This window comes from Cynocephalus volans, chromosome 8 (assembly GCF_027409185.1).
Source record: "Cynocephalus volans isolate mCynVol1 chromosome 8, mCynVol1.pri, whole genome shotgun sequence".
Classification (NCBI taxonomy): Eukaryota; Metazoa; Chordata; class Mammalia; order Dermoptera; family Cynocephalidae; genus Cynocephalus; species Cynocephalus volans.
In genome coordinates this window covers 43,540,590-43,566,181 of record NC_084467.1, presented here as the reverse complement: position 1 = coordinate 43,566,181, position 25,592 = coordinate 43,540,590, and the positions used below count along the sequence as shown (strand labels likewise).

General features: G+C 39.9%; 2 protein-coding genes across 3 annotated transcripts; both read left to right on the top strand.

Moving 5' to 3' along the window:
* Positions 1 to 899: 899 nt before the first annotated feature.
* TXNDC12 (thioredoxin domain containing 12) lies at positions 900 to 25,592 on the top strand. Of its 2 annotated transcripts, XM_063106333.1 has the most exons (8): positions 1,078 to 1,098; positions 12,655 to 12,762; positions 12,848 to 12,908; positions 19,016 to 19,068; positions 19,939 to 20,012; positions 21,850 to 21,919; positions 22,640 to 22,723; positions 24,757 to 25,592. In XM_063106333.1, the coding sequence occupies exons 2-8, from the start codon at positions 12,690 to 12,692 to the stop codon at positions 24,834 to 24,836; spliced, it is 495 nt and encodes a 164-aa protein (XP_062962403.1). In that variant the 5' UTR covers positions 1,078 to 1,098; positions 12,655 to 12,689; the 3' UTR covers positions 24,837 to 25,592. The 2 variants fall into 2 exon arrangements, with proteins under 2 accessions (XP_062962402.1, XP_062962403.1); XM_063106332.1 differs by lacking the exon at positions 12,655 to 12,762 and having other exon boundaries at positions 900 to 1,098.
* KTI12 (KTI12 chromatin associated homolog) lies at positions 14,586 to 16,339 on the top strand. Its single transcript, XM_063106530.1, has one exon. It carries the CDS (start codon positions 14,610 to 14,612, stop codon positions 15,672 to 15,674), a length of 1,065 nt encoding a protein of 354 aa, XP_062962600.1. The 5' UTR covers positions 14,586 to 14,609; the 3' UTR covers positions 15,675 to 16,339.

Sequence of the window (25,592 nt, the reverse complement as noted above, 5' to 3'; positions counted from 1 at the left end):
TTGTGTCCGTGCCTGCAATTTGTAGGGAACCTGGTAAAAGGGTGGTGTGTGTTTTTTGTTTGTGTACTTTTGTTCGATGTCTTTCACTGTGCATTAAGTACGCACTGTTGGGTTCAACCAGTACCTGGAGTAAAGACAAGAAATTTCGACCTCTTATGCAGCAGAGGGGAAAAATGTCAAGAAATACTCAGCCCACAAGAAAAAATAGATTAACTAGAAGAGGTTTTATACTTTAAATGACTGCAGAGACTTAGGTTTTGATTCCCTAAGTCCACCTAGGCCAGTTTTGTAATAAGAGGCCCTAAGTTTGGTTTTGTCGGAGCTTGCATCAGTTTGTTACATCATCGCTGAGTGGAAGACTTGCACTTGCAAAGAAAAATAAGGTCCAGTGCTTCTCCATCGGGAAAGGGCATGCCTGCAAGTCACGAGACTATGCACCGCAGAACAGGTTTGCCAGGTCTCCTCGAAGACCTGAGCAGGAACCTAACAATGAAATCCAGTTGTCTAATCTTTTATTTGCAGAGGGGGAAGGAGAATCCGAGGTCAATGTTGGGAGCGACTGACATCACCGATCAATAATTTGCGTTTTGAATGTTAAGTGTAGCGGTTCTTGGGGGGAGGGGCTAACCTGGCTGGTGGACGCAACCAGCAACGGTTCTCCCGAATCTCTCCCCTGCCCCCACTATCTCTGCCCACCTTTTCCGGGTGGGTCCCCGGACCTGGACATACAGAATCAGGGGAAAGCAACTCGCGCTCGAGAACAGCTCCCGCACCCTTCTACGTGATCTGCACCTTTAAACTCAGTCCATCCCGAACCGGACCACGGAGGCACCACCCACATCCGTCTAACATCACTTCCTTCAGCGTTTGAAAAAAAAAAAAAAAAAAAATCTGGGAACGCGAGGGGTTGATCTGAGCCCTGCTCGGGGAGCGGCGCGGACCTTTTGCTGGGACTCCGGCCTTGTGTCCTCTCAGCCTGGTGGCCCCACACACCTACTACCATGGAGATGCGGCCTCGTCTCGGGGCCACCTGTTTGATGGGCTTCAGTTTCCTGCTCCTCGTCACCTCTTCTGATGGACATAGTGGGCTTGGAAAGGGTCAGACCGCATTCCTTAATCTTTACTGATTTCGGGCCCCAGCTCAGTACAACCCTCTTCTTGCCCTAACACTGTACCTCTCCTGTTCTATCTCTTAGGCCGCGCCAGATTTCTTTTTATCTTCCCCAACCGCTCCTGGAGTTTGAAGATTTCTTGGGGTAGACAGTAGCGGGTCTGGGGAATGTTAAGACGGGAAAGTTTATATTTGAGACCTCTCCAAATTCTTGGGTTGGGTGAAGGAATGGTCCTTAGGAAAAGCATGTTTAGGAGCACAGCATACAGTGCCTAGCATTTGGTAGGTTCTTAGGAAAGGTGACTTTCCCTCCCGGGAGAAACGGGGCCGTTGGGTACCTGCATATGCAGAGATACCTACACTGAGTGAAGATTCCTCTTCTCACTTCTCTGAAGAGCTACATTACTGCCTCCTGCTTGCCCTTGGGAGACAGCACCTGCATCCCAGGGAGACGTGTCTGGTGCATAAAAAAAGGGCCAGATGAAGGGTAGAAGGTCTCCTGTTGGAAGGTCACCAACAATTGTCCTTGATGTGGTCCAGCCAGTGTGTCTGAAGAAACTAAATTTTTTTGACAAGTGAGGGATCAATGGTTATGAGTGGAGGTTAGGAGGTGTGACCCCCTTACTCCATCCATTACCTACATCTTCGTTCTAATCTTCAACACCTTTCTCCTCAACAGCTCTTTCTTAGTTGAAAGTTAGTTGATTGTGAGCCCAGGGTTTATGCTTTTTTAACGTGAGTTGTAGCATGGATCCCAACTCCCCTTCCATTTTTTTGTACTGACCTTACTCTGTGGAATGATTCTGCTGAAGTTCTGCTGTTTTTAATTGTTTTCTTCTATCTTCCCTATTTGTACTTTTATTGGTGGGTAATGAGATTGGGTGGACATGTGCCTGGATGCAATCACTCCATTCAGTAAATAACCTTTGATCACCTGCCATATTTCAGGCACTGTCCTAGGCACTATAGGGATGTAGCAGTGAAGAGGACAGCCAAGGTTCCTGCTCTCATGGAGCTTATATTCAAGTCAGAGAGAGTAGACTCATAAACAAATTAATAAACAAGACACTTTCAGCTAGGGATAAGTGCTGGTAAGCAAACAAAACTGTGGTGAAGTGGGAAGTAGAAAGGCTGGGGAGAATGAGGGAGCTGGCATTACTTGAGTTAGGAAGGTCAGGGAAAGCTCTTCTGAGAAGGTGATATGTGGGTTTCCAGTCTCAGTGATGAAACTGCACGATGAATCCTATTAGGCCAGAATGTTTTAAATACTGACAATCCCATTTTAAAACAGACTGATGTGTGTTTACAGTGAAATTGTAAGTACTAAGGGAGACAGTGTAGTATATAGGAATGTGTGTTTAGATGTGAGTTTGGTTCTGCCACTGACCATGGGCACGTTGCTTAACCTCTCAAAGCCTCAGTTCCTTATCTACAAAATGGCATAATAATAACTACCTTGGACGCTCAACAAATAATTTACTGTGTTCTAGTTACTGTATTAGGTGCAGGCAATACCTGGGAGTCATGTGTTCAGTATCTTTACTCTGTGTTAGACATGAAGCTCTGTGTGGTTGTTCCAGTTACCATTGCTGCATGATAAACCACCCCAAAATTTAGTGACATAAATCATTTTATTATGCTTAAGATTCTATGGGTCAGGAATTCAAACAAGGCCCAGTGGGGAAGGCTTGTCTCTGTTCTGTAATGGCTGGGGCCTCAGCTGAGCTGGTTAGCTCTCTGTGTGGTCTTTCTGCATGGGCTAATGTAGGCTTCCTCACTGTGTGGCAGCTGGATTCCAAGAGCGAGTCCCACAAGATAACAAGGTGGAAATGCATGGCATTTTTATCATCTGTCCTTACAAGTCACATAGAATCACTTACACTGTACTCTGTAGGGGCAGGTTCAAGGGGAAGGGACATTAACTCCACCACCCCAATCGGAAGTATGTTGAGGTCACATTGTAAAAAGAGTGTGTAGGAAGGGAGATATTGTTGCAGTCATCTTTGGTAAGTATTATCTGGCATAGTGAGCCAGGACCATTTCTGTCTTGTTCATGCTCCGGAATATTCATTGAAAGAAGAAATAAATGAATGGTAAACATGATTATTGTGATCCCAGTCCTTTTTCAGCTTACAGTCTGGTGAGATATCAAGACAAGTAAGCAGTCAATTACATGACAGCATGATATGTACTTTGAGCAGGAATATATCAGGTGACTGCAGGAGCATATAGAAGGGCAATTTAGGGTAGGGGGACGGGTTGTGAGGAATCAATGAAAAAACAAAAGGCACTTAATATCTGTCATATGCTTAGAAAATATGTAATAAATGTTAACTATTATTTCCTCCCATGGAAGAATATTTAATTATTCCTAAAAGGAAATAATATTTCAAACTTTTGTTTTATGTGGCTCTTGGGTATGAATTCTTAGGAAATAGATTATACTCTACCCATCCCACCTCCCAAAAAAGTGTTACCCAAGGCAGTGGTTCCTGAAAATCTTGATGAGTGGGATTTCTTCCCAGACATTTAATTAGCTCTGGCTTTTTCCAGAAGATAGGCTGATGGTTTGCAGGAGACTAAATGACCTCTACTGTTTTCATTAAGAAGAGGAAGCACAATGGTGTAAAGTGAGCACTAGATAGAAATTAGGAGGCCTGGCTTTTAATCCTGGTAAAGCCATTTAGTCAGCTCTGGTCTTCTCTGGTGACCATTTATTAAATGAAAGAGTTGGGTCTAGAAATGCTTCCTAAGAGTTCTTCCAGCTCTAACATCCTAGAGTTCTAAAATAATATCGTTGTTCTCCATGGGCTAAAAATCGAATATATTAACTTTGGGAGAAGTGTGATCACTAACATTTACTGTACGTGTACTATCTTCCAGATGCTGTTCTGTACATTTTTCACATATTGACTAGTTTAATCCTCATAGTAATCCTATGAGATGGATAATATTTTTATCATCATCCCCATTTCACAGATGAAGAACATAAAATGAAGAGGCACAGGAGTCACACAGCTAGTAAGTGAACTAGCTGGAATACAAATCCCAGAGCCTGTGCCCTTAACCAGTACAACAGTCTGGCCTCTCAGTGCAGAAACTCCTAGGAAGCTGCTTGTGAGAGCGGTTCATATGCTCTTCTGTCTGAAACGGAATTGGACTACTTTATTAAGTCTCTGGAATAAAAATTTGGCACTAACATGTATGAAATGTTTACCTTCCATGTGATGTCCTATTCACATTCATAACAACTGTATGGATTAGGTATTTTAAATAATTAGATATTAGTCAAACTCAGGTCTGTTTGACTGCAGACAGACATTGTTTAGCCACTATGTTATTCTTCCTCTCAGATACAGAGGTCACTGTTTTAGAGGCTTGGCTGCCAGCTCTGACCCTTGACCTTTTGTTATTTAGGTTTCATCAGCTGGGAGGGGGTAGATGATAGTTTTCTGATGTCCTTAGCTTATGCTCATTAAAACAATTTTAGGATGAAGTACTTGGAAATTCTGATGTAAATGCTGTGTTTAAAAATGTTTGCTTTTCCTTTTTTTTTAAAATTAACATCTTAGGGGAAAAGTTGCTGACATGGGAAAATTTAGCTTACTTTGCAGATAACTGGCATAAATTAAGTGGCTATGCAGGTGACACTTTAGGAAATTGGACTGTCTTTAGATGTTCCATGTTGACATGAGTGTGAGAATGAGTGGTGCTAGGGAATGGGTGATTTTAGTAAAAGGTAAACACTGTACCCTTTTACGTTCTTTTTGAAGGGGAAACTAAAGGACCCACATTTTCTAGATATGAAGTTGGTATTCTCGTTCTGCTTTGGTGAAGCTGCATTCCTTCATTAATTTATTCATTTAATCTCTGCTGGAGAGGCAATAAAGTGTAGTGAATTGTTACAACTACAGACTCTGGAATCCAACCAGGTTTTGGGTTTTAGTCCCAGCCCTGTCACTAGCAGTATAACCTTGAGCAAGCTGTTTAACTTCAGCCTCCATGCCTGTAAAAGGGAGATAGAGTTTCTATCTCATAAGGTTTTTGTAAGGATTAAATAAGTGAATACATATAAAGTGTTTAAAAAAGCGACACATAATAAATACCATATAATGTTAATCATTGTTAACATCGTCATCATTAAAATGTCACCATCATAATTGTCACATAAAGTAAGCACTCAGTAAATGATGGTGGAGATTATTACTATTATGAAAAATTCCAATATACTTCTTAATATGAGTTCTCAAAGAAATTTTGTACATGCAGTAGACTGTTTCATTTTATACCTCTAGACTTACTTTTAGGGGTATTGTGGTAGAACAGGTTGGAAAGTGTTGGGGTACTGGAAAAGCATGCTAATTAGGAGTCATGAGACCTAAACTTGGTGTTTCCTCTGGGGTGCTGGATAGCTTTGTCCCTTTTCTAGGCCTGAGTTAAATGAGAGATTTGGATTGATTGATCTCTACTGTTGTGGCTCTTTAAATTTTAGTTTATTAAAGTTAAACAAAATTAAAAATTGAGCTCCTCATCTGGATTGGCAACATTTTAAGTACTCGATAGCCACATGTGGCTAGTGGCTACTGTATTGAACAGCGCAGCTATAGAACATTTCCATCATTGCAGTAAGTTCCTTTGAACAGTGCTACTCTAGGGTCTCTATTAGCCATGACCTCCAGTGACTGCAAGCTTTGTCACTTCGCCTCTGAGTAGCCCAGGTTTATGGAGAAATTTTATTTAACCTGATGTTAATCTAATTTCCCTGACTTTCTTTTCATTGGCATTTGCCTGGTATCTATGTCTCAATCATTTTATTATCTATTTTTATAAGTCCTTCTGGTTTAGATGTGCTCATAAACATCATAGAAGTAGTTTGTTCATTTGTTTAACCAAATGTGGCAATTTCTATCTTTTAACATTAATTGGCAAGTTTAGTCCACTTGTGTTTGTTGTGAATACTGACAGAGCTGTTCTTGTTTCATCTAATTTTCCATCTCTACTGTTTTTTCTATGCTTTTTTTCTCCCTTTTTTGCTTTCTTTGGGGTTGAGTATTTGCTTGTTCTTATTTTATTTCCTTTATTAGTTTGGAAGTTGATATTCTAGTTCTTTTCTTTTAGTGGTTACTCTTGAAATTTTACTTGCATACTTAACAAAATCTAACATTATCTTAACCCCCCCAATGGTAAGAAGGCCTTAAAACATTTAACTTGAATCAACCCCTATTTACCTATAAGCAGTTATTGTTTAGTGTTTTAGTTCTTTTTTTTTTTAACTCTACAAATTGGGCATTACAAATTTTTATACACACAATATTTTATTTAGATTTATCTATGTGCTTACCAGTTTATTTGTCCACTATTCCTTATATCTAAGCTTTCTTCAGAGATCATTGCTTACCTGAAATGTGTTTTAGCTATCCTTTTTATTTTCTCTGGTTCTTCTAGGGGATATTTTATATTTCTTCCTGTCTCTTCAAACCTCTAATACTTCCTCTACAATCCTTGCTCTCAGCTGGTGACCATGCTTTCTGTTTAACAGATGACAGAAGAAATTGGAAGTGGCCATTCAAAAATTCTCACCACTGCACATACCCTCTAGTGTCCATATAATAAGCTCCCTTCCTTGTTGTTACCTGATAAACATCCATATTCCTAGCAAAGGCTAATCCTTCTACTTGAGTACTAAATTCTGTCTCTTTTCACCTCTCAAATCACATTTTACCAGTCCCTTCTTGTCCTGTATCATCAGTTTTCCTATCTTTATTGTATCATTCCTAACAGCTTGCCACATCTTCTATTTTCCTCCATATTGAATTAAAACTCTTCCTGGATTCACTTCCCCCTCTAGTAATTGTCCCTGACATAACAAACTTCTTTGAAAGAGTTGTATGTATTCGCTCTAATTTGTCTCCTCCTGGACTCTCTTGATCTTGCTCTAATCATGCTCTCGTGCTCATTGTTAATGCAACTCCATACTTCCATTTGCCTAGGCCAAAAACTTTAGGGTCATCCTTGACTACTCTCTTCGTCCTCATATCCCATATCCGCAGCAAAACCCCGTTGACTGTTTCAAAATCCTGTTGACTATTTCAAAAATACATTTTGAAGTCCTGCGAAATATATCCAGAGTCCAGTCGTATCTTACTCCCTCTTCCACCACAGCTGGTCCAAGCCACCATCATCTCTGGCCTGGATTATTGCAGTAGCCTCTTTACTAGTCTCGCTTTTTTCTTACTCCCCTGTATTTATTTGCTTTGGCTACAGTAACAAAGTACCACAAACTGAATGGCTTAAACAGCAGAAATGTATTATTCTGCAGTTCTGGAGGCTAGAAGTCCAAAATCAAGGTGTCAGCAGGATTGTTCCTTCTGAGGACTGTGAGGGAAGGATTCATTCTAGGCCTCTCTCCTTGGCTTGTAGATAGCTGTATTCTCCCTGTGTACATGCCTGTGTCCAAATTTCCCCTATTTATAAGGATACCAAGGGCTGGCCAATTAGCTCAGTTGGTTAGAGCACAGTGTTATAACACCAAGGTCAAGGGTTCGGATCCCCATCCTGGCCAGCCACCAAAAAAAAAAAGATAAATCTTCCAACAGCTCTGTAAAGGCCAGAGTTTCCAGTGGCCTTCAAGACCCTGCATTATCTACTCCCTCCCTTGCCTCTTTGTCCTTATCTCCCTCTACTTTGAAAGACAGTGTCTTATGTAGTGCTTCAAAGCAAGGCGTCTGTACCCTCACTGCCTAGGCTTAGATCTTAGCTGACATTCACTAGCTGTATGAACTTGGGAAAGTTACTCAAACTTTGTGCCTCGGTTTTCTCATTTGTAAAATGGGATTAATAAGAGTATCTACCTCATAGGGTTGTTATAAGGATCAATATTTGTAAGGTATTTAGAATAGTGCCTGGCTTTTTTTTTTTTCCCTTTCTTTCTTTCTTTTTTTTTTTTTTTTTTTTTGTGGCTGGCTGGTACAGGGATCAAACCCTTGACCTTGGTGTTATCAGCACCACATTCTAACCAACTGATCTAACTGCCTAGATTGTGTCATGTTATATTGATAGCAAATACTTGTAGCAATTCTCAAGCCCCAGGCACTGTTCTAAGCTCCTTAAAGTATTAATTTATTTAATCATCACAGTAACCCTATAAGATAGGTGCTGTTATCTTCATTTGACAGCTGAGGAAACATTTTACAGCTTGGGAAAGTTGCTTAACTTGCCCAAAGTCACACAAGTAAGCAGTCAAACTAGAATTCAAACCCAGGTAATCTAGGTTCAGAGTTAATCTCTTAACCACTACATGATACTGCTCAATAAATATTTATTTATTGAAATAATAATGAATAATGATTATTAATATAAACTGAGAAAAATCTCTGTTTACCTAAAAATGTCTATCTTGCCCTTGATCCTGAAAGATAGTTTTGCTGGGTACATAATTCTAGATTTAGAGGTATTTTCTTTCAGCATTACATAGATGATATTCTGCTGTCTTCTGTTTTCTGTTGTTCCTATCAGTCTATAATTATTGATCTTTTGTAGGACATATATCCTTTCTCTTTGCTTTTAAGATTTTCTCAATGTTTTTGTTGTTCTGCTGTTTCACTACCATTTAAGTGCGTATTTTGTTTTTATATTCTCCTAGATGGTACACATCATGAAGAAATCTGCAGATTCATGTTTTATCTTGTTCTTGAAAATTACCAGCCATTGGCTCTTTAAATATGTCTTTTTCTTTTCATTTTTTCATTATGAGACTGTTTATATATATTAGGCTTCCTCCATCTATTTTATATCTCTTGGCCTCTCCTTCATATTTTCCAACTCCTTATCTCTATGCTGCATTCTGGATAACTTTTGATCTATCTCTCCACCTGTCTCTAAATTGCTTTTTTAACTTGTCTATTGAATCTTTAAAAAATTGATAAGAGGGCCGGCCCGTGGCTCACTCGGTAGAGTGCGGTGCTGATAACACCAAGGCCATGGGTTCGGATCCTATATAGGGATGGCCGGTTTGCTCACTGGCTGAGCGTGGTGCTGACAACACCAAGCCAAGGGTTGAGATCCCCTTACCGGTCATCTTTTTAAAAAAAAAATAAATAAATAAAATAAAATAAAATAAAATAAAAAATTGATAAGAGTTTATTTTGGGAGCAGTTTAGGTCTCCTGTATATGCCCTTCCCCCTTTCCTTCTCCCCGCCTCCCCATTAACATCTTGCCTTAATGTGGTACATTTGTTACAATTGATGAGCCAGTATTGATACATTATTAACTAAAGTCCTTAGTTTACATTAGGGTTCTCTCTTTTTGTTGTACATTTATATGGCTTTTGGACATATGTAAGAGTATGAGTTTGCTAGGGCTGCCTTAACAAATACCACAGACTGGGTGGCTTAAACAACAGAAATTTATTTTCTCATAGTTCTGGAGGCTAGAAGTCTAAGATCAAGGTGTCCTGATCTTAATGAGGTTACCTGACACGTAAGCTCTTTTTATAAGGATTAGGGCCCACCTTAATGACCTTATTTTAACTTAATTATCTCTTTATAGAGCCTACCTTCAAATACTGGAGTATTGGGAATTAAGACTTTAACATATGAATTTGCAGGGGGGGGAGGGGAGGGCACAACTGAGGCCATAATATGTGTTCATCATTACAGTGTCATATAGAATAGTTTCACTGCTGTAAAAATACCCCATGCTCTACCTATTCAACTCTTGTTCTCCCACAAACCCCTGGCAACCACTCATCTTTTTACTATCTTCATAACTTTGCTTTTTCCAGAATGTCATATAATTGGAATTATACGGTATGCAGCCTTTCCAAATTGGTTCCTTTCACTTAGCAATATACATTTAAGGTTCATCCGTGTCTTTTCATAACTTGATGGCTCATTTCTTTTTATCACTGAATATTCACTTTGTATTTCACTGTATTTCAAATATTTTTATATTTTTAATTTTTAGAAGTTCTATTTGGTGCCTTCATAGATTTGCCTATTCATTTTGTGTGTTACATGCCTGTTTTTGTGAGTCCATGTGTTATTTCTTTAAACACTGCATACATAGTTATTTTTGTATTCCATGGGTGATAACTCTAGTATCTTGAAGTCTTCAGGGGTCTAAATCTGTATGTTGTTTCTGCCCTTATTTGTAGTGATTGTTTCCTTTCATTTTTGTGATCTGTGATTGTGAGCTCATGGTGGTTGTCCTTCATTATTGGGTATCCTGGAACCTAAAGTGGAGGATGCTTTTCTGCAGAAAGGTTGGGCATTTGAATCATCTGGAAACCAGGGGGCACTACTGACCTAGAACCACTCTAGTCTCTTTTGAGGGTTGGTTTAATATGGGAGTGTCAAGTTCATCTCCGTTTTGCCACATCATGATGGACATTTGCTTTCAGGGCAGCCTTACTTTTTGGTTGTTGCTCACTGTTCCTCATCTGGTTTTAGCTTATTATGAGTTTGTGGAGGGATTTTCGTCATTTCTGTGAGTCTAGTGAGTACATTCTGAAAGTCCATTTTATCTAGGATTTCATTGTTTTGTAGGTGAATATCCCTTCAAACTGTCTAGTCAGGCATCCTGCCAGAGAAGGGTTCAGTTGCCTGAGTTTAGTGATGGGTAGAATGATGGTGATCATGTTAGACACGTTTGTGTTTCCCTGGGCATCTTCTTGATTTCACTCTCAATCACTCACTCTTCAGGATCAAACTTTGGGCCCTAGGCAAATGACACATTTTCTGTGGGCCAGCAGTCCATGCTGTTGGGAATGGAAAGTGATGATGGTTCATTTGGATACTGCCTCCATATGCTAACCTGGGTGAGCTTTTATTTCCCTGTGGGAGCTCTGATGAAAACTAGATTTGAATTTATTTCTGGCAAAGAAAAATCTGGAAGACAGGTATAGTAACTGGAAAGGCACAGGATTGAAGTTTAAATCCCAGTTTGGCCATTTAGCAGCTATGTTAGTTTGCTGGTACAGGTTATGTAACTTCTCTGAGCCTCAGAAATCTCAACTGTAAAGAATGACAAAAGCTACGACTTACTGATCATTTACAATATGCTAAGCACTGTGCTGAGTTTTTTGTTTGTTTTGTTTTGTTTGGCTTTGTTTGGCAGCTGGCTGGTATAGGGATCAAACCCTGGACCTTGATGTTATCAGCACCATGCTGTAACCAACTGAGCTAATCAGCCAGCCCGGTGCTAAGTTTTTTACGTACATTTCTTGTTTAGTATTCAGTAACAACCTTATAAGAAATAATTATTTTGCCTATTTTATTTTATTTTATTTATTTATTTATCTTTTTAAAAGATGACCGGTAAGGGGATCTCAACCCTTGGCTTGGTGTTGTCAACACCACACTCAGCCAGTGAGCAAACCGGCCATCCCTATATAGGATCTGAACCCATGGCCTTGGTGTTATCAGCACCGCACTCTACCGAGTGAGCCACGGGCCAGCCTTATTTTGCCTATTTTAATTACGAGAAAACTGAAGTGTAGAGAGGTTAGATAAAAGTGGGTTATTGTTAAGGCCAAATTTAAATGAAATGACACAGGTAGCATGCCAGGCACATATAAAGTGTTCAATAAATAGCAGCTAACATTATTCTGATCACTAACATTTTCTGGTTATAAAATTTAGTCTCTTATGTGATATGGCCCAAATAAGGTTCATTTATTTAATAAATATTTTACAGAGCACTTACTTTGGCTATGTGTACTGCTAAATGCTAGGGAAACAGTAGGGAATAAGACAAATGTGGTTCTAGCACTTAGGGAACTCCCCTTGGAGTGAGGGAGATGGACACATAAACATTTACAATTCAGCCTGGGAAGTGCTATGACGGAGCAAGAATAGCGTGCTTTGGGAGTTGGGAAAGTTCTACTGGAAGAAATAACCTTTAGAAATGGTGGGGAGAACAGGCAGAGGTAGCAGTGATTATGAAAGCCTGGAGGGAAGAAAATCATGCTGCATTTAAAGGAGTGAAAGTATTTTTTGTGTATAGGGTTTTAAGAAGTGTGGAAAGTGAGGCTGAAGAGGTGGGCAGGTGCCACATTCTGAAAGGCTTTGTAAGCCCTGCTGCAAGAGTTGGAGCTTTATCTTTAGGACATTGGAAAGCCTCTGAAAGTTTTTTGCCCAGCAAAAAATCAAGTTTTAAAAAAACCAATCTGGCTGAATTTTGGGAATAACAGTAACTTTAAATACATTATTCCATTTAATCCTTAAACCAACACTCAGAGGTAGGTTTTATCTTGATTTTACAGATGAAATTGAGTCTCGGAGAGCTTTTTTCACTCACAAAAATTTACACACTTAATAGGACGTGGAGTCATGGACCTATGTCTTTCGGCTCTAAAGCTATATTGCTGTAACACCTTCAAGTAGTTGATTTGTTATGACCTACTTTATGTTTATTCTGTGGGAAATATTCATTTTATAATATAATTGGCATACTCTGTGATAGTTTACCAAGTATTTTACATCATTATTTAACTTAATCTCCTTAAAACTATGAATAAGGTGGTGTTATCTCCATTTTACAGATTTGGAAACTGAGCCTTGAGCTGTGGGATTCTTTATGGTCCCATACACCTACAAAGTGGTGGAGTTGGGACTTAAACACCAGGCTCTGGCAGAAGAAGGCTTTTTTTGTGGGTATCTTATGATCATTCCACACTTCTTTCTTGGGTCTGTGCCCTTTGTTGTGTGTATGTTTATAAGGCTCTTTCCTTCCAGGTTTTGGAGATCATATTCATTGGAGGACACTAGAAGATGGGAAGAGAGAAGCAGCTGCCAGGTACAGAACATGGTTTTAGGTCATTTATGGTGGTAAAACACTTTCCAGCCAAAAACATAGCATTAATTCAGGTGAAGTGATATGCCAAGGCAGAGCAAAAACTGAATAGTTGCCTGATAACAACAACAATAATACTAGCTAACATTTAGTAAGTGCTTATTTTGTATGTATTAAATTATGTGAATTAACTCATTTAATTTTCACAACAACTCTTTGAGATGGTTATTGTTGTTACCTTCATTTTAGAGATGAGAAAACTAAGGGACAGAGCAATTAAATAACTTGCTCAAGATCACACAGTTAGTAAACGACAGAGCCAAGATTCATACCCAGGGAATCTGGCTTCAGAATCTGCATTCTCAACTAGTATACCACACTGCCTCCTAGGCTCAAATTGAATAGACTCAATTCTCAAGTAGTTTATGCACAGATAACTCAGTACATGAGGAAGAGACAGAGCAGGGGAGGGAAGGCTAAGCCCTGGTGTAAGTGTTTTACATGCATTGATTTATTTAATCCTTACAACAACCTATGAGGTTGGTACACCTGTGAAATAACTGTTATCATTTTACAGAAGATAGTGAAGTACAAAAAAGTTACATAACTTGCCAATTGTTATACTGCTAGTAAATGGCAGAGCCAATACTTGAATGTTCTCTACTGTACTGTACCAGAGATATACAAACACCTACTCCACCCCAGTATATGTGCACCTACATTGTCCACACAAATATTTGAACAGACATGCTCATACTTCTGCATCTGCCAAAGTATAGTGCTTGCTCTTTGTTCCTAGAACTGATTCTAGAGTTTTACGGCCCTGGGTCTGAAACCTTCTGCAGGAGTAGAGTTGCCAGATTTAGCAAATAAAAATAAAGGATGCCTGGTTAAATTTGAATTTTAGATAAGCAACAAATAATTTCAAATATGTCCACTCAATATTTGGGACATACTTATACTAAAAAAAAAAAAAAAAGTTGTTTATCTGAAATTTAAATCTAACTGGGCATCCTGTATTTTATCTGGCAACCCTACCATAGAGAAAAATTCCTATTAGTCTTTCACGTTCTAAGGCAAATGACTATTCCTAGATAAAGTCTTCAATGATTTCTCTGGGCAGTTTGTTTTTCTCTTCTGTTCTTTTATAACCTCATCTATTTCAATCCACTACAGCATTTATTACTATGATTGTACCTGTAGGTGCCTGATTCTTCCCTTTCAGAACCTTATCTCCTGTGGGGGAACTGTTTTATATTCATCTCTCAATTCCCAACCGTGGAGATGTTGAGTTATTGAAATGGTTATTGAATAAATATTTACTGAGAGTCATTAGGTGTCAGAGGAGGAGTGAAGGAGAACGAGCATTTATGAATTGCCTTCTATATGCTGAATATAGTACCGATTGTTTTGCAGTGTCTAATGCTTATTAAGGCCTCATTAATAAATGGGTAGGCCTACTCTTTGGCCACAGGGAGATCACATTCTCCTGAGGGCTATAACATTTGGCATAAATAACTGATGCCATTGTAATGTCTGCGTCTCTTGAGAAAGATAGCATAGAATTCCTGTTTCCATGGAAACAAGAGGCCCTGTAAGAGTCAAGGAAGGCAGGACGTAAAAGTATACTTCCGGTTTCCGCCGGATACGCGGACAACCCGGAAGTTGGCGCAGCGCGTTTGCACATGGCCGCTCTCTGAGAGGATGCCGCTGGTGGTGTTTTGCGGGCTGCCGTACAGCGGCAAGAGCCGGCGTGCGGAAGAGCTGCGCGGGGCGCTGGCTGCCCAGGGCTGCGCGGTGCACGTGGTGGATGATGCGTCGGTGCTGGGCACCGAGGACGCGACCGTGTACGATGACTCTGCCCGAGAGAAGGCGTTGCGCGGGGCCCTGCGAGCCTCGGTGGAGCGTCGCTTGAGTCGCCACGACGTGGTCATCCTGGACTCGCTTAACTACATCAAGGGCTTCCGCTACGAGCTTTACTGTTTGGCGCGGGCGGCGCGCACCCCGCTCTGCTTGGTTTACTGCGTACGGCCCGGCGGTCCGAGCGGGGGATATCAGGTGGCGGACGCGGAGGAGAACCCGCGCCAAAATGTTAGTGTGAGTTGGAGGCCGCGCGGTGAGGAGGGCGGGATACCTCAGGCGGCGGGCATCGGTGTTCTCAGGGAACCGCAGGCAGCGGGCTCTGTAGTAAATGGGAGAGCCCAGGCCGATGCACCTAAGGAAGTGGAGCCGGAGGAAACCAGGGCAACAGATTCGCCAACTCTCGTGACTCCTGAATCCGCGAAATCTGCAAAGCATGTGTCCAGTGCCTTTTACTCTCCCCAACTTCTGGAAGCCCTGACCCTGCGCTTTGAGGTTCCCGACTCTCGGAACCGCTGGGACCGGCCTTTGTTCACCGTGGTGGGCTTAGAGGAGCCGTTGCCCTTGGCGAAGATCCGGGCTGCTCTTTTTGAGAACCGGGCTCCTCCACCCCATCAGTCTACACAGTCACAGCCCCTAGCCTCCGGGAGCTTTCTGCACCAGTTGGACCAGATCACGAGTCAGGTTTTGGCGGGACTGATGGAAGCGCAAAAGACCGCTGTCCCCGGGGACTTGCTCAAGCTTCCTGGAACCACGGAGCACCTGCGGTTTACCCGACCTTTGACTATGGCTGAATTGACTCGCCTCCGTCGCCAGTTTATTTCTTACACTAAAATGCATCCCAACAAAGAGAACCTGCCTCAGCTGGCCAACATGTTTCTTCAGTATCTGAGCCAGAGCCTGCGCTAACCAAAGGAGATAAGGGAAAGCCATCGCTCCTGTCTAATCGCCAGTACACTTTATTTCTCCGGAAAGAATAGTTTGAAGATTTGCAGAGCATATTGATGTAGTACTGTACTAGAGCTATTCTGACTGATTCACTCAAACTTTTCTGACTGCCTCTGTGCCAAGCCTTGAGTTTACAGCATAGGTTGAGATTAGAGAGAATGGAGAACTAGCTAGGAGGATCCTGTCGTATTTGTTAAAAGGACAGAGCTCAGGGGGGACAAGAGTTGCTTAGACTGAATTCTACTTGGTACATCACATACCGTTGATTTTCCCCACTGAGTTGTGGGAGAGCAGACTGGATGGGTGAGAATTGTTTTAAAACGATCATGAACAGAAACCGAAGTTGGCACAGTTTTGCATCTGCACTGACCCTTCTTTCATACCATAAACATTTTTTGAGTACTGTACCTACTTTTTGCTAGTCTCTGTCTTGCGATTGGGTTCCTAGATAGATCCATTGATTTCTGTCTTTGGGATGCTTTGTTTTTTGGAAATGAAAGACATAACTAGGTTATTTCCTCTAATAAAATCTTTTTTTTTTTTTTTTGGCAGTTGGCCAGTACAGGGATCCAAACCCTTGACCTTGGTGTCACAAGGTGACACTCTAACCAAACGAGCTAACTGGCCAGCCCTTTCTAATAAAATCTTTTAGAAGTAGAGAGTCTGCTGTAATCTCTTCCACTTAATGTTTTCCATGTAACTTACTTAATGTAACATTGTAGATACACACGTGTCATTGTTATACCTTTGATTGAAATAGTATTTTGATAGTGCTCAGTGAGAGACTAGATGATTTGGTCTAACCTAGAGTGATTATATTATGACAACTTCCATAACTATTGTGCTTTGTTCTTTGTTTAAAGGCTAATATCACTGGAAGCTTGTCTTTCATTCTTTCATTGATTTCACTGAACAGATGGTAGATACCTACTTTACCAGTGCCTGTGATGTTCAAAGACCAATTAGATACAGTCTTTGTCCTTGAGAAATTGGTGAAAAATAACAGACAAGTAAACAGATAATTATTGGATGAAAAGGGTGAGGGGTCAGAGGATGATCACAAAATGCATTGGGAACCCAGAGGAGAGAAGGACTAAGTAGCTGCTGGGAGAAGGCGGTTTGGGGAAGGCTTTATTTATTTATTTATTTTTAAAAAGGTGACCGGTAAGGGGATCTTAACCCTTGACTTGGTGTTGTCAGCACCACACTCACCCGAGTGAGCCACGGGCCGGCCCTGGGAAGGCTTTACAGAGGAGTTAACATATGAACCATCACTCTGGAACAATGGTCAGCAAAGAGCCATATAGTAAATATTTTGGGCTTTGTGGGGCATAGGGTCTATTATAGGCGATAAGTAAAAAAGCATAATGTATTTCTAAAAAAAACTGGACACGGATAAATGAATTACATTTTAACATGTCACAGAGTATTTTTGTTTGCTTGGCAGCTGGCCAGTATGGGGATCTGACCCTTGACCTTGGTGTTATAACATCACACTCTAACCAGTTGAACTAACCGGCCAGCCACATGTCACAAAGTATTCCCTAGATTTGCTTTCAACCATTTAAAAATGTATAAAAGACATTTGTATAGAATGGGCCCTACAGAAGTAGGCAGAGGGCAGGATTTGGCCTGCAGACTAGTTTCTGGACTCTAGAAGGATGAATAGCAGTTTGCCAGGGAGAAAAGAGAGCATGACATTTTAAAATATGAATGCTCTGAAAGTGCATGGAGTTGTTAAGAGGTGGGGTAAATGGGCTACCTTTGTGGATGGCATATTTCTTGCTTATCAGGTACTCTTGTTTCTGATATACAAGAGAATATTCATGGGTGAAATGGAGGTTAGAACTAGGCAACATCAAAGGCCTTTTCCAGCCTTCATTTTCTGATTTTAAGCTATTGCTTATTGCCTGAATTGGGTTTAAACCCATAGATTCTGGATTCCCATTTTAAATTGAATCTACCTGTAATGGTCAGGAAGAACACTGGTTTTGAAGTCAAACTTTTGAGCTAGCTAATAAGTGGCAGAACCTAGGTTTTATGTGGCCAAATATTTAATCCCTTGGGAGTCTCAGTTTTTTCATTTCTGTTATGAGACCATTTATAGTATCTACCTTAGGGTTTTGAGAATTTTAATGAGATAATGTGTGTAAAGGACATAGCGCAATGTCACATAATAAATTTTCAGCACATTTTGCCTGTTATGGTTACCTAGATCCTATTACCTACCCTCTATTACCTACCTAAACTTGCCCTGCTCATTTGGTTTACAAGCTTTTATAAGTATTGGAGACACATACATCCTAGATTTGTAGTAGGCCTAGGGAGAGGTAGCTGAATAATTCACTTGACACTTACTACATGAGTTAATTTATATATATTTAGAATAGTGCCTGACACATAGTAAATACTATATAAGTGTTTGCTATCAGTAATATTGTATATGCAATACATAGGCGATATAAGGACAGCTAAGAGTTCATTGTTTTAGGAAGCACAAAGTCTAGTGGAAGGAGGTGGGTAAATAATAGATACAGTTCAATATGGTAAGTGCAGTGATTGGTGTTACAGAGCATATGATGATACAGAGGATTGTGTGATAGAGCCTATTGTTGCCTACTTAGGACCCTCCCACTAGTTGGCATTTGAGCCTGGAGACTCGATATCTTAGGAGCTTCATCTGGCCAACACAGTTCAGGTGAATTATGTTCCACGTTACTTAAAAAAACAAACTTTTTTTTCTCCCTGATTATAAAAATTATATTCAATTGTAGAAAAATTGCAGAATAAGTATAGGGAAAAAATCCACAGTCCCATTATCCACAGGTAACAGCTATAATGTTTTGATACGTTTCCTTATAGGCTCTTTTCTCTATATATTTGTGTAACTAAAACCAGCCGATAGATAATAATTTTATATCCGGGTTTTTTATTTAGCATTATACAAATGAAAAATTTTTATTAACATTTTCAATGATTATATAACAATAATCATTTAGAAATACTGTAACATTCAGACATATTGTAATTTGATGTTTTCTTCTATTCCACAATCTTTTCTCTTTAGCTTTAAAGCTCAAATTTTCAAAATTTACAGGAATGTCAGAATTTACCAATAATTTTGTTATGGTAATAATTTATTACTATCGAATATTTATATTGTTTACGATTTTCCCAATTGGAATCATACTACATGAACATTTTTGTACATTAATCTTTATCTCCATGAAATAGTCATTTTATTAGAACAGATTTCAAGAAGTAGAATTACTAGATTATAATTTTTTTGTTTTGCTTTTAAGTGGATTGCCCATGATGGTGATTATCCATAAGTCTTGGTGTGGAGCTTGCAAAGGTAAGTGCAAGTGCTCAGTCTAAAAATGAAACCTCAGATTTGTTGCCAAATGTTAACATTTAACAAATATTAGCATTGATTCTGGCCCAGCACTGGTGATTGCTTTAAGAAATACCAAAGAAATATATGAAACAGATTCCCTGTCTTCATTAAATTTGCAATTATATTTGCAGGGGGCTTTAGGAAAGGTGAGGTGATTAAGATAGAATTATGTAGAGGGATTAAGTGCTAAAATATGTTGTATGGACAATGACTATTAGAGAAGCTGAAATCATGTACAGAGGGAGACATGAGAAGTGGTTAGGGAGGTCTTCCTGGAGGAGGTGGGAACCAAATTAGAACTGAAGGTTATCATTCTGTGGCATGTTGCCTTTTGCTATACCATCCTGCCACTTCCTCAATCAGGATTTTTCTTTCGTTTGGTATGCTACACTTAATAAAATCCTATTTGGGAAAGGAGTGTAAAATTAGTGTAAATAGTGTAATAATATGAATATATATTAGTGGCAGATTGTTGTTACTCTATTGTGTTACTTCTTCAATAGAAGTTATTGAAATATAGCTATAAAAAGCAAATAGTATTACTTTTTCCCCCCATGTGTATGCTATTATCATTATTTTATAAATGAGGTAAAAGCTTTAGAGAAATGAAGTCTCTTAAGGTTACATAGCTATGCAAATGAGTGGCAGAAGCAAAATCATAATCCAGGTGTCCTGATTCTGGTTTTTCAGAGTTAAAAAATAGTTTCAGTTGTATCAGTCAACTCAGCAAATTCCCAACTATTGAAGAGAAATAGTGATGCTCATGCTCATTAGGGTTTGGATATGACAATGATGTTTTCTTCTATTCCAAAATCTTTTTCCCCCTAGCTTTAAAGCCCAAATTTGCAGAATCTACAGAAATTTCAGAACTTTCCCATAATTTCGTTATGGTAAATCTTGAGGTAAGACTTCAAGAGTTTCTCCTTTCTAAGATTTTACTATTTTAGAATTAGCATTATTAATGGCATAAAATCATTTTCAGCAGAGCTGGCTACTTGTATGTGTGTGTTTTTCTCTCCACCTCTAATACTAAGGCTTGCAGATATGTTAGAAAACAATCTAGCATCTACTTTGGGGAGGAAGTGGGAGAGGCGAGTTTGAATAAGATGACTAAACGGTAAGATCCCTTCATCCTTAATTTATGATTTTTACATCTTTGTGTAGCTGGACTAAAGATATAGTCATACGTGCAGGCCACAGTTCCCTGCATAATGTGATTCAGTTGAGCACCTACTCTGTGCTGGGCTTATTGTACACCTCCTGTTTTCCTCACGAGATATCCATTATCTACTTTATGTAGACTGTAGGTCTTGGAATCCTGAGTTATGGAATATCAGATCTTAGAGCTGGGAGAGATTTTTAGGCCATTGGTACTGTCCTATTTTACAAAAAGAATATCTTAGGTCTGAAGGAGGTGTGTAATTTGGTCAAGATAGAAGAGCCTAATAAGTAATAAGAATAGGTGTTATAACTTAGCTATACTCCCTTTTAGGCCATACTCTTCAAGTGTGGGATATTCAAATGCTCTAAGGTTATATTTCTAGCCAGAAATCTCTGTAAAGAGAATGTTTACTTAAATGTAAGACTGGGAATCTTCATAACACATTAATAGTTAACACCAAGGCAACTAAGGGATTGCTAATATAGCTATTGGATAGCGTGAATGCTGATATACCTCACCAAGACAAAGTTATATTGCAGTTTGGAGAAATGACCCTATTTAACACCTGAAATGGGAACCACATCTTTTTTTTTTTAAAATGATGACTGATAAGGGGAACTTAACCCTTGACTTGGTGTTGTCAGCACCACACTCTCCCAAGTGAGCTAACCGGCCATCCCTATATAGGGATTCGAACCCGTGGCCTTGGTGTTATCAGCACCACACTGTCCCAAGTGAGCCATGGGCTGGCCCTCGGGAACCACATCTTAAATTGTACAATTACTGTTGATTTCCCACACACATGAACTCCTCACCACTTTCTGTGGTAAATTATGATCTCCACTCAAAGTAGATAGAAGTAACATCTTCAGTGAACATTCTTCAACTTTGGAGACTTTTTAAAAAGTAAATTGAATGTGTGGTCCTATCTCTTGGTAGGACTGTGACTCCACAATTGTAACTAAAATGCCAGTCTCATTAATTCATGCATTCAAGAAATGTTCATAAATCCCTTAGTCGTGTGCAAGTCAGTGATGTATATACTGGGAATACAGCAGTGAAAAAAAGAGAATTCCCTCACTGAAATAACATCCTAGTGTGAGGAGAGAGGCAAACAAATAAATAATTAAAATATGTCAGATGGTGGTAAATGCTATGGCTAAAAGTGAAGGGTGGAGAGGATGGCTTGCAATTTTGAACAGGTGGTTAGAAAAGAAGCTAACATTTGGGCAAAGATCTGAAGCAGAAAAGGGAGTGAGCCATGTGGATAATGGGGGAAGTGTGTCCAGGCAGAAGGTAAGAGCAAGTTCAAAAACCTGAGTTATGAGCATGCTTGGCTTGTTCAATGACAGTTGCTTGTTTAACCTGCAACAGTAAGCAAGTTAGTGTGGCTAAAGAGGACTGAACAAGGGGTAGAACATGATGTTAGAGAAGCACACAGGTGGCAGATCATGTAGGGCCTTGTAAGCCACTGCAAGGACTTGGGGATTTTACCCTGAGCAGGAGGGGAAGCCACTGAAAGGTTTGAGGAGAGGGAAGACATGATTTCACTTAAGGTTTACATTTAATCTTAATAGGATGAAGAGGAACCCAAGGATGAAGATTTCAGCCCTGATGGGGGTTATATTCCACGAATCCTTTTCCTGGGTAAATTGCAGGATCTTAATCTGGGGATCCATGATGTGGATGGAGAGAGAAGTGAATCAAAGCACTGACTTTATACCTAGTGAAACTGTACTGGGATGGCCAAAAATGAAAACATACAAAACAAAACTAGTTTTAAGAGAGAGTGGGGGAGTTCTGAATGCCAAGTCTGCAAGCTCAAAGGAAAACTTTTCTCATTAACCAACTGCTTTTGTGAGCAATGGCAAGAATTTGATCATCCATTTATTCATTCAGCAGTCATTTGAGCATCAACTATATGTCAAGCACAGTGCTGGGAACTATAGGGACAGAGATAAGCCCCAATTCCCACTCCAGACCCAATATTGCAGCTGAGGCAATGGAATAGCATAACCAGATAAATGTCTTTCCATGAACAGTTTTATAAGAGATATTTGCTCAGCATCCTGCTAGATTCTACGGGGATACAAATAAAAGTGTATCATTCTGTCATCATCAAGCAGAAAAGGAACATGCCAAGAAGGGAACAGCATGTGCCAAGGCATGGGGGTGGGGGAATGTGTTCAGGGAATTTCAAGGAATTTGTTGTGATTACAGCCTGAAGTGCAAGGGGTAGGGTGGTGAGGTAATGGGCTGGAAAGATGTGCAGGTCTCATTTCCCAGAGGGCCTAATGTACTGTGTAATGTTTGAAGTACCTCTCTGTTGTAATTTCTGCAAACCCTGTGCCATTTTGTCTACAATAGATCCCAGTGGCAAGGTGCATCCTGAAATCATCAATGAGAGTGGAAACCCCAGCTACAAGTATTTCTACATCAGTGCTGAACAAGGTACAGTTATGCTGAGAGAAATGAGGGAGGATTGCTCCTAGATTTAACTTGGATGAACCACATGCAAGGTCTGTGATAGGAAACTAAATGGACATGTTAGCTGGGCATCTCATGCATGACTAGCTTTTGACTAGATTCTAGGATACAGGATAAAGATAAGACTGAGGCCCTTCCCTAGTTACTTACAATCCCATGGAAGAGCTAACTGGCCCACAGGAAACCATGAAGAACTAAGGCTCACAGAGATAGTCAGCTGCCCATGGTCTCACAGTTAATAAGTCACAGAGTCAGGGTTTGGGTTCAGAACTTAGTTTTTTTTTCCACTAATACTAATATTATTCTTTTTCTTTTCTTTCTTTTTTTTTTTGTACTAATACTATTCTTTCTGTAAGAATTCAGAGATTCAGAGGAAGGAAACACTAACTGTTAGTTGAACAAGTCTGAGAGGTTTCATAGATATTAAACTTTAACTGGACCTAGAAGGATAAGAATTTGTCTCTGGATAGATAATGGGGAGGACATTTCAAACTATGGAAGTGAGTTTAGGGCAACGTAGCCCAATATAGAGAGTCTGTAAGCCTTGCTAGAGGAGATGATGACTGGATTGAGTCCTGAAGAATGAGACATAGTCAGCAGAAGAATGGTACAAGTATGTTCCAGGCAGAGAGAACAGCATCAGCACAAACGGCTGAAGGAAGTTTGAAATCATAAGTCAGTCATGCTTTTTTGTTCTCTAATCCTTGAGCACAATTGTTCTAGAGGTTTGGGTTGGAATTCATACCATGTGTTGTCACTGTGGTCCTTCCTTTTCCCCTTCTCTACAAAAGGAAGTTGTTTGTGAAGTTGTAATGTGTCTCCGATTGCCATGCTGCCAGGTTGTTGATCACTTTATGTTTTGAGTCCTGGGAACTCTTATGCTCCGATTAGGGAGGGGAAGAGATCTGGAGATGTTACAACCTCCTTCCTATTGGTAAGGAGAATGTCGTTTTCCTTAACCAAATACACATCATTGGAGATTGGTATTAGAGGGAAATTTTCTACTTGGAGAAAGGCATCTGGGCTTTAGGTCCCCAGCTCATGTCCCTGGAGATTCACCTTCCCTTTAGAATTTCATTCTAGTCACCACTGCCATCTCCATACTGGAATAGTCCAAATGTGAACATAAGACCCTTCCCTGAATCCCCCATGGCTCAGCTAACATGAAACTAGAACAGTCAAACCTGGTTTTACTGAAAGCATAGGCAAAACAAAAGGGAAATAAACTTTATTATCTGGCTTTTATGAGCTTATAGGTTTGCTTTCTGAGATTCACAGACTCTGGCTCAACCCAGCTCCTATCCTGCCATTGTATAGGGATGTAATTGTAGAACCACCACTCAGGAGCCTTACTGAGATAAGTGCCCTTCCTGAAGTCTAAATCCGTAAAAGGGATGCCTTGAGACAAAAAGTTTCATCTCTGGCCTTCCTTCCAGGTTTCTCTTTTTTGCCTGAAAACTTGGCTTCTTCCTTGAGTAGTTGATCCTGGAAATGATCACCCTCTTCAGTGGAGACCATCCCTCTCCCAGCAAAAAAAAAAAAAAAACCACACACACACGCACGCAGGCGCGCCACATGAAATAAATGCAACATTCATCCAAAAGACTTAATGGGAAGATAGGAAGGTGTTCCCGTAGTGTCGAGTGAACATCTACAGTATATGACAAGGAATCAACACTAATCCTAGTGGGTAAGCCAAAGTAACTATTAACATTTTGATAGGACTTCATAGTTTATAAGGCCCTTTTATTATCCATTCCTTCATTTAATTTTATAATAATTCTGTGTAAAGTAAGTAGAATTATCTCATTCTATAGAAAAGGAAGCAAATTCAGACAGAGAAATATCTTGCCAGGACTAAAATCCAGAACTAAATCTTGAGTCCGTATCTTGTGTTCCTTTCATACTTTTCCTGTAACATTTAAAAATCTACATTGTCACATGTAAAATATTAAATACCTACTTTGTACTATTTTCTCCCAACCTTTCTCTCACAGTTGTTCAGGGGATGAAGGAAGCTCAGGAAAGACTGACAGGTGATGCCTTCAGAGAGAAACATCTTGAAGATGAGTTGTAACATGAATGTATCCCTTCTTTCATCAAAGTTGCTGTTCTGGAAGGAAAACAGCAGTGGAAGGGAATATTGAGGAATCACCTAGAACAATTAAACCAACCAGGAAACCTTGCTCCTACCTGGACTGGAAGGAGCTCTCTCACTGTGGAAGAGTTCTGCTGCCAGAAGCTGGTCTCCGTGTTTGTGGATCCAGCAGAGTGCGGCAGACTTCCTTCTTGTGCTCCCTCTCACCTAAATGTCGATTTGTCATTGAATGTAAAGAATGAAACCTTTTGACACAAAACTTGAGCCACTTGGAGGTTTACTCCTCACACTTAAGGATTTGAGTCTTTTCCCATTTCCTTCCATTTCACTCACATTGGTGGTAAAAAGAGACTAGTCGCATCTTTCGTACAATGTTAAAATTGCAGAAATAACTTATCCTTTTTTTAAAAAAAAAACAATAAATCCTAAATGTGAATCAGTAATTTTACCCCCTACCGAGGAGACCAGACTGTTTTTTCTGTTTTTCTCCTGGGAATAATCTTGGGCTTCTTCCCAAATCCCTGCAACCTCCTTCCTCTTTTCCTGCGTGGGCTTTCCTCTTTGCACTCATGTGTGTGCAGGAATGGCTGTGTGCTTGGACTCAGCCCCAGCTGGAAGCATGCTTTCATTTATTACTGTTGGAGAAACTCAAACCTTCAAGCCCTAGGTGGAGCCATTTTTGTCAAGTTATCAATTGTATTTTTGTACTGGGGTTAAAAAAGATAAAATATTAAT

Bases quoted from the DNA above. Each gene is read 5' to 3' on its own strand.
- TXNDC12 (XM_063106332.1), top strand. From the start codon at position 1,002: ATGGAGATGCGGCCTCGTCTCGGGGCCACCTGTTTGATGGGCTTCAGT. The intron at 1,099-12,847 runs GTCAGACCGCAT...CTTTCCTTCCAG, and splicing joins ACATAGTGGGCTTGGAAAGG to GTTTTGGAGATCATATTCAT. The intron at 21,920-22,639 runs GTAAATTGCAGG...TGTCTACAATAG, and splicing joins TCCACGAATCCTTTTCCTGG to ATCCCAGTGGCAAGGTGCAT.
- KTI12 (XM_063106530.1), top strand. From the start codon at position 14,610: ATGCCGCTGGTGGTGTTTTGCGGGCTGCCGTACAGCGGCAAGAGCCGG.